General features: G+C 36.5%; 1 protein-coding gene across 1 annotated transcript; it reads right to left on the bottom strand.

The window, feature by feature from the left end:
• Positions 1 to 296: 296 nt before the first annotated feature.
• LOC102749242 (uncharacterized) lies at positions 297 to 14584 on the bottom strand. The gene is given in 5 exon segments (XM_081807508.1): positions 297 to 1924; positions 1927 to 2673; positions 9513 to 9608; positions 11889 to 12015; positions 13801 to 14584. Coding segments are annotated over 5 exon segments (1767 nt in total). The 5' UTR covers positions 13810 to 14584; the 3' UTR covers positions 297 to 1136.
• Positions 14585 to 15969: the final 1385 nt, after the last annotated feature.

Genomic DNA, 15969 nt, shown 5'->3' with positions numbered 1-15969 from the left:
TGGAACATAAGCAATAGCACGGAGGACCATAGGGGAAGGGAGGGAAAGCCAAAGGGGGAGAATCAGAGAAGGAGATGAACCATGAGAGACCATGGACCCCGGGAAACAATCTGAGGGATTCAGAGGGGAGGAGAGTGGGGGGAGGGGGTAATAGTGTGATGGGTATTGAGGAGGGCATGTGCTCTTATGAGCACTGGGTGTTATACTTAAGTAATGAATCACTGAACACTACATCAAAAACTAATTATGTACTATACAGTGGTTAACTGAACATTAAAAAAGAAAAAGAACCAGACAGTAAATATTTTAGGCTTTGTGAGCCATACAGCAGCCATTGCAACTATTAAGCTCTGCCAGAGAAGTATGAAAGCATCCACAGTATGTAAACGAATGTGTCAGTCCTCCAAAAAACTCATGTTTTAAATCCTCATGACTTTCATATTCTACTAGATTTTGCCCAGAAAAAAAATTACTTAAAATTCAAAAAGGCATAAATAATTACATAAGTAATAAAGCTTTTCTAAGTTCATTACACTCATATTGACTTGATCTCTTAATAGTTCACTAATAATACAAATAATAATATTAAAAATAGTATCTAAAAAATAGTATCTAATACTTACTGAACAGAGACTATGTTTAAGGTGGCTTTCCAAGTTTTCTACATTCCAAAAACAGCACTATAATGCAAGTACTATTATCACCATTTACAAATGACTCCCATAGGGATATAATATCTTGCCCGATGTCATACAGGCTGTAAAGAATCAAATGGCAATCACTATGGTTCTTGCATACTCGTTAGGTCAACAGGGGTTTTCTGTGGTATGAATTTCCTCAAATTTAACAATAACTAGGGCTGGAGAGCTTTTATAAATAAAGCATAAAAAACAAGGGCATTTCCACATTCTCTAAATTTTTCTCCATTATTAATATTCTGACAATCCATAAATAGAGAAATGCTAATAAAGGCTTCTCTATATTATATAAAAATACATTATAAATTTCTTAATATGAACATTTGAATCATAATGAAAAAATTCCAAACATTATTTACATTTTGAGTTCTCACTAGTATAAATTATTTAATGCCTTATAAGAACTGAATCATATCTAAAATCATTCCCACATCCCTTTCATTCACACTGTTTCTCAGTGTTATAAAGTTGATGTACTATGCATTCTCTACTGCATATATATGCCTTTCCACAGTCCTTATATTCATAAGCCTTCTCTCCAGTATGAATTCTCTGATGTACTTTAAGACTTGAACTAAGCCTAAAAGACTTCCCACATGTGTTACATTCAAAAGGCTTCTCACCACTGTGAATACTCTGGTGTCGAGTAAGTCGTCCATACACACTAAAAGCCTTCCCACATTCCTTACATTCATAGGGCTTCTCACCAGTATGAAATCTATGATGTACAATTAGTTGATGGTCGCTACTAAAAGCCTTCCCACACTCTTTACATTCATGGGGTTTCTCACCAGTATGAATTCTATGATGCACTCTAAGGCTTTCAATATGACTAAAGGCCTTCCAACATTCCTTACATTCATATGGTTTCTCACCTGTATGAATTCTCTCATGCCTAACAAGGTTTGAGGTGCGACTAAAGGCCTTCCCACATTCTTTACATTCATAGGGTTTCTCACCAGTATGAATTCTGTGATGCATTCTTAGGCTTCCACCATGGATAAAGGCCTTCCCACATTCTTTACATTTATAGGGTTTCTCACCAGTATGAATTCTCTCATGTTGAATAAGTGATGAAGCATGACTAAAGGCCTTCCCACATTCATTACATTCGTAGGGTTTTATGCCAATATGCAATCTCTGATGTGGAATGAGCTGATAACCACGACTAAATGTCATCCCACATTCCTTACATTCATAGGGCTTCTCCCCAGTATGAATTCTCTGTGTTGAACAAGATTTGAGGCACGACTAAAGGCCTTCCCACATTCCTTACATTTGTAGGGTTTCTCCCCAGTATGAATTCTATGATGTACTCTAAGATCTATACCACGGCTAAAGGTCATCCCACACTCATGGCATTCATAGGGTTTTTCACCTGTATGAATTCTGTCATGTTGCACAAGGTGAGAGGCTTGACTAAAAGCCTTCCCACATTCCTTACATTCATAGGGTTTCTCACCAGTATGAATTCTATGATGTATTCTAAGTCTTCCACCCTGACTAAAGGCCTTCCCACATTCATTACATACATAGGATTTCTCACCAGTATGAACTCTCCCATGTTGAGTAAGATGTGAGGCACGACTAAAGGCCTTCCCACATTCTTCACATTCATAGGGTTTCTCACCAGTATGAATTCTCTGATGAACTCTAAGGTCTATCCTACGACTAAATGTCGTTCCACATTCCTCACATTTATAAGGTTTTTCACCAGTATGAATTCTCTGATGTTGCAGAAGGTTGGATGCACGATTAAAGGATTTTCCACATTGCTCACATTCATAGGGTTTCTCACCAGTATGAATTCTCTGATGTACTGTAAGGTCTGTATGTCGACTAAAGGCCTTCCCACATTTGTCACATTCATAGGGTTTCTCTCTAGTGTGAATTTTCTGATGTAGAGTAAAAGACGAATGTTTTTTATAAATGTGTACTTTGTCACAGCTGATTATTTCATATCTTGACTCCAAATCTAAAAGAAAGGAGAAAAACATTTTGTTTTCCTGGACAAAATAAGTGACTGTTTTATAGTACATTTCTTTAAAAATTAAAAAACATTAAAAAAAATAAAAAACATGACCCATTAGAGATGAATATTTTAGAGAACTCTAAAATCAGCTGTACAGTTTGCCATAGTTACTGATAGTGTCTGCATAACTCATTACATGTTACTATAATTTAATGTATTCTCTCCAGTATCAGTTTCCATATAAAATATAGATATATTAAAAACTATTTTTTATACTGGATCTTTTAATCTGCAATTAAATCTTTTAATCTGCAATTAAAATTTCCCCTTAAAATATAAATATTGTGGTCATTCCCTCCAATGCATAGCCATGTGTGCATTTCTTTGATCTCATTTTAAATAAAATAATGAGAGTTCTTGTTTGTTTATCTTCACTGAGCTTTTTCTTATTAAGTACACATTCTACAAATGTTCCATCTGTTTTATTCCTTCATATCTTTTCTCAGGTCCTCTCTCACTTTCCCTTTTAACCAAGATTGACCATTCTATTAACTCCTATAAGTCTGTCAATGAATTTTCAGACAGGGACTAGGTATACACCCTAATGAAAATCACAGGGAATTCTGAGCATTTGGGTACTTTGAGGAAAAGTGAAATTGAACTATACAGTAAAGGAATCTGGAAAAAGAGTTTCAGGAAATATGTGAAAAAGAATGAACAGACGTAGCCTGCAGAATAACAACCAATATGAAGGAATATCTTGATTAAATTTATATGTGCTGAACAAGTGGGAAGACACTTGGGGGCAAGAAATACTACCTTGTGAGTAGAGTATGGTATGTGCTAAACTCTGAGATAATACAAACACTTTCTCTCCAAAAACAAGTAACAATAGGAATTAGTAACAATATCAGAAAACCAAAATACATTTGATAGGAAATGGAAATATCCTCTCCAGAATAAATACTGGGCAAGTATGGAAATAAAAAACTGAAAGGGTACAACAGAGAAAATAAGTACATACCTGAATTTGGGGCATTCAGTTTGAGCATTCAGAGAATTCAAAGACTTTAGTAATTATTGCCATTAAAAGGGAAGAAATAAATGAGTTCAAAGGAGCCAATTCCAAAACTTAAAAAAAAAACAGTAAAGAAAAAAAAACAAAACAAATTAAGAGCACAATGTAATGAGTTGAAAAGTGTAGTCTTAACAAGTAAACTAAAGAGCTGGTGCTTTAAAAATCAAGAAGTCAACATTAGCCAAACCAACAAAAAGTGGTAAAAATAAAAAAATAAGAAAGAAATGATTAAGGGGAGGGGCGCCTGGGTGGCTCAGTCGTTAAGTGCCTGCCTTTGGCTCAGGTCATGATCTCAGGGTGCTGGGATCGAGCCCCACATCGGGTTCCCTGCTCAGCGGGAAGCCTGCTTCTCCCTCTCCCACTCTCCCTGCTTGTGTTCCCTCTCTCGCTGTCTCTCTCTGTCAAATAAATAAAATCTTAAAAAAAAAGAAATGATTAAGGGGGAAATGCAAAACTAAAATGAATTTTATTGATATTATGAATACTTTGAATACATCACTAATACTTCTAGAAAAATTCATCAAAATTCCTCAAAAAAATCACTAAGAAGAGAAAGCTTAAACAGACCAAGTGCAATAAAATAGAAAATGTTGTAAAAAAAGATAGTTATAATGAGTATTCTTTAACTCCTAAATTATCATTTCTAAATATCAATGTCATTTATATAGATCCAGCATGGTTAAACAGTTTGGAACAGGGCAAAAAAGGTAAGCTTAGAAATCTTATGCCAAAAAGAATGAAAGAAATGAAAATGTCAGACTTACAGAAGTGTGACTGACCAACACTGTGAAAACAGTAGTATAAAAATGACTGTAATAAATATAAACAATATAATAAAAAAATGAGTCCACAATGATACGAGAAAATAAATGAAAAATAATTTCACCATTAAATAACTCTTTAATTGAAGAAGTTCTAGTTCTATCATAATGGTGTAAATCCCTTATAGTCGTCTCCCTCTCTGACTGATATCAACTAAAAATGCTTGGCAAAATAAAAAAACCCAAACACTTGAGGTCAGTAATCAGACTAAACCAAAGAAGGTATCTCTGGAAGGGTGACTGGCTGGCTCAGTAGATAGAGCAAGCGACTCTTAATCTCAGGGTTGTGAGTTCAAGCCCCACGTTGGGTGTGGAGCCTACTTAAAAAAAATTAAGTTAAAAAAAGAGCAGAGCAGAGGACTGTGGAGAGGAGTGAAAACTTTTAAAAAGTAAACTACACTAGGGGCGCCTGGGTGGCTCAGTCGGTTAAGCGGCTGCTTTCGACTCAGGTCATGGTCCTGGGGTCCTGGGATCAAGCCCCACGTCGGGCTCCCAGCTCCGCGGGAAGCCTGCTTCTCCCTCTCCCTCTCCCTCTGCCTGCTTGTGCTCTCTCTCTGTCAAATAAATAAATAAAAATTTTTTTTTAAGATTTTATTTATTATTTGACAGGGAATGAGAGAGAGAGAGAGAGCACATGAGAGGGGGGAGGGGCAGAGGGAGAAGCAGGCTCCCCGCCGAGCAGGGAGCCCGATGCGGGACTCGATCCTGGGAGTCTGGGATCATGACCTGAGCCGAAGGCAGTCGCTTAACCAACTGAGCCACCCAGGCGCCCCAATAAATAAAATCTTTAAAAAAAAAAAAAAAGTAAACTACACTAGGGTGAGTTACTTGCTATTTTCTCTATCACTCACAATCTTGCCACAAGGGAGGGGCCCAGTTAAATTGGGGCAAAAAATGGGCTGTAAAAGCCTGGACATATTTCTTGCTGCAAGAATCATGGCAAGGAACACTACCAAATTGGAAAGAAAGGGAGGAACTCTCGAGGGGGAACATTCTGAAAAAGAGATTCCCTAGTTTCAGATACAAACCAGTTCAAAGCTTAGCCTAAACCTGAATCATATGTGCATGAGGAGGACACAAAGCATTGTAAGCAAAACGTTAGAGAACTAAACTGAGAATTAAACTACTGCCCACAAACAGCAGGACAGAATGTACAGTCTAAGTTTTACTGCTTTGATTACTTGCTAAAATATAATTGCAATACTCTACTTTCAATAATGGAAAGAAAAACCAGACAGAAGATCAATAAGGAAACAAAGGACTTAAACAGTCTAAACAAACTGGACCTAAGAGACATACATGTGTACTCAACATACAACAACAGAATACATGTTCTTCTCAAGTACACATGGAACATTCTCCAAGATAGACCACATAGACCCAAGTCAACTATCAATAAGATTTAAAAGACTGAAATGAGAGTGTCTTTTCCAATCACAAAGGAACAAAATTAGAAATCAGAAGAAGGAAAACTAGAAAATACACAAACATGTGGGAATTAAATAACATACATTTAAATAACCAATGGGACAACAAAGAAATTACAGGGAAATTAGAAAATATCTTGATAAATAAAAATGAAAACAGAACATACCAAACTTATGAATGCAGCAAAACCAGTGCTTTCAGTCTTTTACCACTGAGTATGAGGTTAGCTGTGGAATAACATAGTTGGCCTTCATTATGGTGAGGCAGTTTCCTTCTATTCCTGGTTTCTTGAGTGTTTTATCGTAAGAAGTATTACATTTTGTTAAATGGTTTTTCTACATTGAGATAATCGTGTGGCTTTTCTCCCCTTCATTCTGTTAATGTGTATTGCATGGCTTTTTATACATTGCATCATCTTTGCATTCCAGAAATAAATATAACCCTTTTCATGTGCTGCTGAATTGTTTGCTAGTATTTTTGTTGAGAACTTTTGCCTCAATATGCATCAGGAACACTGACCTGTGGTTTTCTTCTTGCACTGGATTTGCCGGGCTTTGGTATCAGGGTAATGCTGGCCTCAGAGTAAGTCTGGGAGTGTTCCTTCCTCTTCATTGTTTTGGAAAAGTGTGAGGGGAATTGGTGTTAATTCTTTGTTTAGCAGGGTTTTTTGTTAGGTTTTTTTTTCTTTCCAAGTTTTTATTTAAATTCCACTTATTTAACATACAGTGTAATATTAGTTTCAGGTGTAGATTTTAGTGATTCAACACTTATATACAACACCCAGTGCTCATCACAAGTGCCCTTCTTAATACCCATCACCTATTTAACCCATCCCCCCCAACTACTCCCCTCCAGTAACCATCAGTTTGTTCTCCATAGTTAAGAGTCTATTTTTTGGTTTTCCTTTCCTTTCTCCTCTATGTTCGTTTGTTTTGTTTCTTAAATTTCACATATGAGTGAAATCATACGGTATGTCTTTCTCTGACTTATTTCACTTAGCGTAATACTCTCTAGCTCCATCTATGTCGTTGCAAATGGCAAGATTTCGTTTTGATGGCTGAGTAATATTCCATTGTAGACACACACACACACCCCACATCTTTTTTTTTTAATTTTTTATTGTTATGTTAATCCCCATACATTACATCATTAGTTTTAGATGTAGTGTTCCATGATTCATTGTTTGTGCCACCCCACATCTTCTTTATTCATTCATCAGTCGATGGACATTTGAGCTCTTTCCATAATTTGGCTACTGCTGATAATGCTGCTATAAACATCACGTTGCATGTATACCTTCGAATTAGTATGATTGTATCCCCTGGGTAAATACCTAGTAGTGCAATTGCTGGATTGCAGGGTAGTGCTATTTTTAACTTTTTGAGGAACCTCCATACTGTTTTCCACAGTGGCTTCACCAGTTTGCATTCCCACCAACAGTGTAAGAGGGTTCTCCTTTCTCCACATCCTCGTCAACACCTGCTATTTCCTGTGTTAATTTTAGCCAACTGACAGGTATAGTTCTGTATTTCCCTGATGATGAGTGATGTTGAGCATCTCTGCATGTGTCTATTCATTTTTGATTACTGATTCAATCTCTGTACTAGTGTGTCTGTTTAGATTTTCTATTAAGTCAGGATCTCATTGGATTTCCCAGTTTGTTGGCATACAATTGTTTACAGTCTCTTTCATTTCTGATTTTAGCTGAGTCTTTTCTCCCTTTTCTTAGTCAATCTAGCTAACGTTTTCTCACTTTGGTTGATCTTTCTAAAGGCAACTCTTGGTTTCATTGATTTTTTTCCTATTGTTTTTCTATTCTCTACTGTGTTTATCTCTGCTCTATTCTTTATTATTTTCTTTCTTCTACTATCTCTGAGGTTAGTTCATTCTTTTTTTTTACCTAGTTCCTTGAGGTAATGAAGTTAGGTTGTTGATTTGAGAATTTTCTTTCTAATATACGCATTTACAGCTATAAACTTCCTTCTTAGTAGTGTTTTCAAAGCATCCCTTAAGTTTTGGTATGTAGTAAGTTTTGAAATTGGAAAATATGAATCCCACTTTTTTCTTTTTCAATATTTTTTTTTACTATTCCGAATCCCTTGCATACCCATATGAATTTTATGATCAGAATGTGAATTTCTACAAATAAGCTGATGGGATTTGGGGTAGTACTGCCATCTTAACAATATTAAGTGTTCTGATTTTAAGAAAATGCTATGTGAAATGAAAAAACAACATAAATCAGAGTTAGAAAAACTGACAAATGAAGTGACAGAGTTCAGGAATAGAGATAAAGAAAAATGATTTCAGAATACTAACCTATAAAGAAAAAAACTCCCAATAGATTAATATTAGGATAAAATTTTTTTAAATAAAAATTAAGAAATATATAAAAAGTATATGAGAGGAAGTGAATAACTAATCACTTAATAGTTATTTTATCTAGATTTCTGTATAAGTCTCATAATTAATAAAAAAGTTTAATTTTTGAAAATAAAGGATATAAAAAATTTAACCAAATCATAGCTCTACAAATAATCTTGGAAAACAATTACAACTCTTTTTTTTTTTTTTAAGATTTTATTTATTTATTTGAGAGACAGAGAATGAGAGAGAGCACATGAGAGGGGGGAGGGTCAGAGGGAGAAGCAGACTCCCTGCTGAGCAGAGAGCCCGATGCGGGACTCGATCCAGGGACTCCGGGATCATGACCTGAGCCGAAGGCAGTCGCTTAACCAATTGAGCCACCCAGGCGCCCCAACAATTACAACTCTTAATGAATCATGACACCTTATATTTGATCCCCCATAACATACTGACTTTGCTTTGTTAGTCACTCTTCAGTAACTCTGCTCTGATCTACCTGCTGCTCCTGAACACACAACACTCATGTTCCCCTTCAGGCCTTTGCATTTGTTGTTTGCTCTTCTTGGAATGTTCTTCCTCTTACACTCAAATAGCCTGGGACCTTACCCTGCACATCCTACCTCCTCAGGAAAATGTTCCTGACCATCTTACCTTACCGAAATTTGTCCTGTCCTTAGTTTCCTTTATACTATATTTCATCATGTGAGGTTATTTACCTACTTATTTGTTTATATGTTTATTTTATGTTTTCCCTAATATACTATAAACTCCATTTTATTAGCCAGATATAGAAATGTATTTATTTTTAGACAGTGAAACCACATATACAAATCTAAGTGCACGAGAGGATCTGGAGAGCAGCTGAGTCCAAAATACAGATAAAATGGTGCATGAGGAAGAACGAAAGTGCCCATTACCGAACTGGGAGGGAAATATGAAAAGAGTAACAAAAGGGAATAGTTAATGAGGTGAAGATGAAATTCACTGGGTAGCTCATGCACAGCATATATTTCCCCTCTAGATCACAGGTATTTTCTCTAATGTTAATGGAGTTTTCCAACCAACATTTCAAGTGTGTGTCTCCTCCGTGACCACTTAGCTTTTACCTACACAGATATATTCCCATAGCTTGACTTGCTCATACTTACCTGTACACCATCTTCTTGTGTCTTCCCTCACAACCATCCAGGGATCTTTTCCTTGCTCCAATAATGTAATCACATCTGGCTTAGAAATGGAATGTCCTGCTTACAAAGAAAAAAAAAATGCCACATGATGTAGAACAAAATGTTGCTTGGTTAAAATTATAATAATAAACTAAAGGTCAAAATGATTGAATAAGATTTTTGAGAAGAGAGGGTAAAGGAACTAAAGAACAAGAAATCAAATATAATAAGGGTTTTTTTGTTTTTTAAAATACACTCATAAATCCTCTTTTTCTTGAGAGTATGCATAATACCATCGTTTAAAATACAAAATGTGGAGCCTTGGTTCAATTCTTGTCTTTGACCTTCCAGCTATGTCTGACCTTGGGAAAGTCACTTAAACCCAGCGCTTCAGTATTCTCACTTGAAAAATGTGAACAGGGCTGTTAGGAGGATCAAACAAGTTGATATATATATATATATGTAAAGTGCTCAGAGCATTGTCTATTACATACTAAGAACAGTAACATTTTTACTGATATTGTTGTTTTACGAAGAGTACACAAGAAGAGCTAGCTATAAGATATTCATTCCATTTTAATGTAATGTTCATAGATTACAACTTCCAATCACAAAACAGAATTTCTTATAAAATGAAATGTGTATGTCTCAGTTTTCAATGAGTTCCATTTATCTAATCCACTGCTATTTAAACTACAGAGGCTCTTTTAGGGCAATAAGAGCAATTCAGGACCCTGTGTCAAGCTGATTAACCTTCAAGTAGATAATAAAATTGAGTATCTATAGACATTCTGAGCATAAAGAAATAGGAAACGTGAATCCTTTAACAATGGTTATATAATAAGCACTAGAGAATTCTAAACAAGACCTTATTCATAAAGGAAGGGAGGCAACTTAAGACCAGAGGGGGTATGAATATCACTGAAGGACAGGGAAGATAAAGATGTTGTAGGGGCCAAGGACAGACCATCCCAAAATGTGCTACTTTGGCTTTTTTTTTTTTTTTAAAGATTTTATTTTATTTTTTTGACAGAGAGAGAGACAGCGAGAGAGGGAACACAAGCTGGGGGAGTGGGAGAGGGAGAGCAGGCTTCCTGCTGAGCAGGGAGCCTGATGCAGGGCTCGATCCCAGGACCCTGAGATCATGACCTGAACCAAAGGCAGACGCTTAATGACTGAGCCACCCAGGCGCTCCGGCATATATTTTTTTTTTTTAAGATTTATTTGAGAGAGAGAGTGAGCACGTGCAAGTTGGGGAGGGGCAGAAGGAGAGGGAGAGAAACTCAAGCAGACTCCCCGTTGAGCACGGAGCCTGACATGGAGCTCGATCTCATGACACTGAGATCATGATCTGAGCCGAAGACAGACACTTAACTGACTGAGCCACCCCCCCTTTATTGATTATTTTAAATTAAAAGTTCAATGCAGGGGCGACTGGCTAGCTCAGTTGGTAGAGCATGAAACTCAATCTCATGGCCATGAGTTCAAGTCCCACACTGGGCGTGGAACCTACTTAAAAAAATAAAAAGTTAAATGCAAGAAGAACACTATGATCCCCACTTTGTCTTCAGAAAGCAGGAAATAAATCTCCTAATGGAAGGTACCCTCCCTGTATCAGGAGATAAAGAGACATCCTTATAACAAATATAGAGAACTTAAAGCTGAGAAGGCTGTGTTAACTACCCTTGTTACTTTTTACTAATTTACTACCACAGCCCAAATTCCGGTTAAGATTACTTACTAATTGGGGTGCCTGGGTGGCTCAGTCATTAAGCGTCTGCCTTCGGCTCAGGTCGTGATCCCAGAGTCCTGGGATCGAGCCCCACATCGGGCTCCCCGCACTGTGGGGAAGCCTGCTTCTCCCTCTCCTACTCCCCCTGCTTGTGTTCCCTCTCTCACTATGTCTCTCTCTGTCAAATAATAAATAAAATCTTTAAAAAAAAAAAAAAAAAGGATTACTAATTGAAATTCTGAACGTAAGTTTTCTTTGTCCTGTCAATTCTTCATAGATTTGTTGTCTCCTTGTCTAAAAAGTATAAAAACTGCCTGATTTCTTCATTTGAGGACTCTGTGTACACATAAACTTTTTTTCCTCCTGTTACTCTCTCATGTCAGTTTAATTCTTAGACCAGCTAGAAGAATCCTGAAGGGTAAAGAAAAATCCTTCTTCCCCAACAATATTTAATGGAGGGGCAATTTCCAAACTGACAAAGCTCAAACCATTTCTTTGGGAAAAAATAACAAAAAAATATAACTAGTTCCCTAAAAGCAGCCCTAAAAATCACAGTGGAAAAAAAATACATATCTTAAAGAACAGACTCTAAATTATCCTAAATCATTAGACGCTGATAAACATACCCAATGAAACCAAGTTATCATAGTTCTCCATCATCACATCCCGGTACAAGTTCTTCTAAAGAGAGTCAAGATATTCCCACTCCTGCTGAGAGAAGTCTATGGCCACATCCCTGAATGTCATAGATCTCTGAAATGGCAAACCCATGTATTACTAGAGAAATTAGAGAAATATTTTGTTGAAGATGGAAGGAGAGGAGATAAAGACTGCATTGCATGAAGAAAGCAATATAGCAAGTATGTAGGCTAAAAATCTGTAACACAGGAGGGGACTGAAGCAGAATATATACATATTTTTGAGGAAGCCTGCCAGAATAGACAAAATACTCCTAAATATTTGAATCACTTGAGACTAGATAAAATAATAACCACTGACTATTAAATAGTGAATTCAACCATGTTTGGCTGTTATCTGTAACATAAACTCTCAGTAAACATGGGTTGCTGAAGAAAATTTTTGCTTTTTAGAGAAGAGAAAATTTAATCAAATATTTTTCAAAATGTAGTAGGAAGTCTCAATTTTAGAAAATAAGGTTTATATAGAATTAAGAATTCCCTCAAGCATTAAATACTTCATTATGTGGAATCTTACCATAAATATTTTTTCTCGTTTTGACAAACCCATGTACTTTCTGGCACATGACATAATTTATGGATATGTTGGATTTAATCATTTATACAGGTAGGATGTATCATATTTATAAGGTCTTCCCCAATTCTGTGATTCTGTGTTCACCTACTACTTATGATAACATATAATTTTCTTGTTGCCATCTACCATCTGTCATTGAACACCTAGCTTATGCTGAGTATGGTAGGTAGCTTCTACTTAGGTTACCAATGATCATCTTCTGGTATTTATGCCTTTGCGTACTCTCCTTCACATGTGTATGAGCTGAACTGACTGACTTGCTTTTAATAAATAGAATATGACTAAAGTGATGAAATGTTACTTCTGACAGATTACGAAAGACTATGATTTCCACATTGCCTGCCCTCTTTTGATGTCTCACCTGCTTAACCAAGAATGGCCTCCAGTCAACAGCCCATGAGCAACTGGATCCTGTCAAAGCCCAGGTGAGTGAGCTTGGAAGCAGATACACCCAATGTTGACCTTAAGACGACTTCAGGCTTCACCAAGACCTTGATAGCCTTGTAAGAGATCCAGACAGGAGAGCAAGCTAAGCCATGCCCAGATTACCAAACCACTGAAACTGTGAGATAAATGTTTACTGCTTTGAGCTGCTAAGTGTTGGGGTAATCTGTTATACAACAATAAATAACTAATACATTGAGTTAAAGAATACTGAAGAAGGATGATGAATTATACAGATATCACCTAAATTCAGTATGTCTCATCCAACAACAGAACAGTCTTCATATTTATCTCAGAGATTTCCTCCCAAAGTCTATGACTCAGTTTGCAAATCACAATTATATACTAATTCACACAAATTATGAGATTTTACTCTACACTGAGACTTAAGTCATTCAATACCAAATTTCTATCCTATCTACCTGTAAATCTCAAGTCTGGAAAATTTCAAAGTCTTCTCATGGATGGTCGAATACAACCATTGTATCCATCTGTCCACACTATAGAACAACCTCACGTAACATAAATCTTTAAAGGACATATCTCCTCCACTACTCCATCACTGCCCTTGATAAAAGAATGCACACTTAAGACAGGTTGAATAATTTCACAGTAATAACATAAACACTAGTTAGTTTACAACAGGTCACAGAGAGGATGCTGGGTCATCTAGTATCACATTTCACTGGAACAAAAGATGGGAAGAAGGTTATTGGACAGGACTTCTGCTGGTAGTAAACTTCAAAAAAATTAATGAAAATACTCACATGATCTAAAAAAACCACACATATTTCAAGAAGGAGAGAAACACCAACTTACATGGGCCATGGTTTTAGACCTGCAAGAGCGGATCAGTCCTCACGACTCCTCTAACAGAAAAGCACAGATCCAGAAAGCCAGAGCTGGGAGAAAAGAAAGACCTTGAGACCAATTTTGCTTTAGTGTTCCCAACAGGACATAAATTAATGTTAGGATCTTCCACTCCAGGTTCCAAACCTATTATCCATCACACATAATTTGGGGGAGATTAGGATTCTAGATAAGGCCATTTCCTTCCCCAAATCCCAGGGGTCTCTGATGAACAAAGTCATAGAACAGAAGCATATCTGCACTAAAATCAGACCTACAAATGTCAGCAGAAGTTCTCTGGCCACTGCATCACTTTGGTGAGACAGATGCAGACCCAAGAATGGGCAGTGCAGTCCTATTTTGATCCTCTCCCTTCTCATCTTCTGAGACTGAAAAGAGCCTACGTGATTTTAGTGAGAAACTCTTTTGTGGCTTTGGAACTGAGTGAAGTTGGTTAAGACACTGGAGATGGAACATCAGTGTTCAGTATGTTAAGTCTAGCAAATCTTACTAAATATATCACAATCCATCATTGTACCACAATACAAAGTAGATATCAAATGTGAAGTTGGGAAAAATATTTAAGGATATGAGAAATATTCCAGATATACTGTCAAGAATAATTAGATTGACCAATATAATAAAAAAAAACACCCTAAGAATATATCAATCAGTGTAGAGAAAAACTGGCAGAGAAACGGACAATTGAAATCAATAGATAAAAAAGCCTGGAAGGTTATGGGACCATCCAACAACAGTGCTTTTCTTTTTAATTTTGATCTTGATTTTTCTTTTGTTATGTATGTATGTATGTATGTATGAATTTATTAAGATTTATTTATTTGAGAGAGAAAGAAAAAGCAAGCACACAGTGGGAAAGGGGAGAGGGAGAAAATCAAGCAGACTCCCTGCTGAGCACAGAGCCCGACTCGGGGCTTCATCTCAGGACCCTAAGATTATGACCTGAGCTGAAATCAAGAGTCAGATGCTTAACTGACTGAGCCACCAAGGCACCCCTTCTTGATTTTTTTTTTAAAGCGTACTTCATAATTACTATAACAATGACCATAGATTAACTTGAAATATATGTGTGTTTTTTCTTTATTTATTAACAGGAAGATATCCAAAAAGGAGAATTCAAGAAAGTCCTTTGTTATCTAAAGTTAGTCTATTTTACTGAACAGCTTATCTTCTGTTTCCTTTGGATCCCACTATCTGAACTCATGCTATCATTTCTTCTCAGGTATGATGGAGTTCTGTCTAGAAGAAATAGGAAGCAGTCTCTGTATAATGTCTTGTATGAACTGATGATGCTCTCATATAACTTTATTTGAAGTCTTCTTGACAGAAGGGTTTATTTGGTTTCTAAACCTGTCAGCTAAGCCATCATGTCCCCCAGACAGCAACTGAATTGATATCCTATTAGTTTTACATCTAACAAAATTAGAAAGAAAACTGTGAGTATAAAAGTCACAGCACAAAATACACTTATTACCATAGATATTCCATAAAATTGGTATATTTTGTTTATATCCTGACTGTTGCTGTAGATATACTGGTGTGTCTTTCCTGTATTCACAAAATAGGTCACCTAAATCTCTCCAGTGGTCTTCACCACACACTGCCTTACAATTATTTCTATTCAGATTTTACCTCATTTTAGATAATAAGCATTTTCCAGGAAGCCAACTATGGCTATCCAGGATTGTAATACTCCAAAGCCAAAAATTTCTAGGTTTAGCATATTGTAGGCACTTAAAAAAGTCTGATATTTTTTAACCACAAAATTCCACTTCTGGGAAATTTTTAAAGGAAATAACTAGAAATCTGTAAGGCATGTGCACAAGGATGTTCACTGGACAATAATTTTTGATAACCAAAAATTAAAAACATAACCTTCTCACAGAAGCCAACAGGTTAAACATATTATGGTCTGCAATATGGTATTGTGGCTTCATTAATAATCCATATGAAATGATGGAAAACAATATTAACTCAGTGAAGAAGACAGGTTTTAAATGGTATGCATAATGTAGGAGGTGATATTCTGTTGACATTAAGAACACAGGCTCGGGCGCCTGGGTGGCTCAGTTGGTTAAGCGACTGCCTTCGGCTCAGGTCATGATCCTGGAGTCCCTG

Source organism: Leptonychotes weddellii, chromosome 16 (assembly GCF_054177405.1).
Source record: "Leptonychotes weddellii isolate Sample4059 chromosome 16, ASM5417740v2, whole genome shotgun sequence".
NCBI classification, from domain to species: Eukaryota; Metazoa; Chordata; class Mammalia; order Carnivora; family Phocidae; genus Leptonychotes; species Leptonychotes weddellii.
Note: the sequence above shows the minus strand (reverse complement) of the source record. Positions and strands in the feature narration are given on the sequence as shown.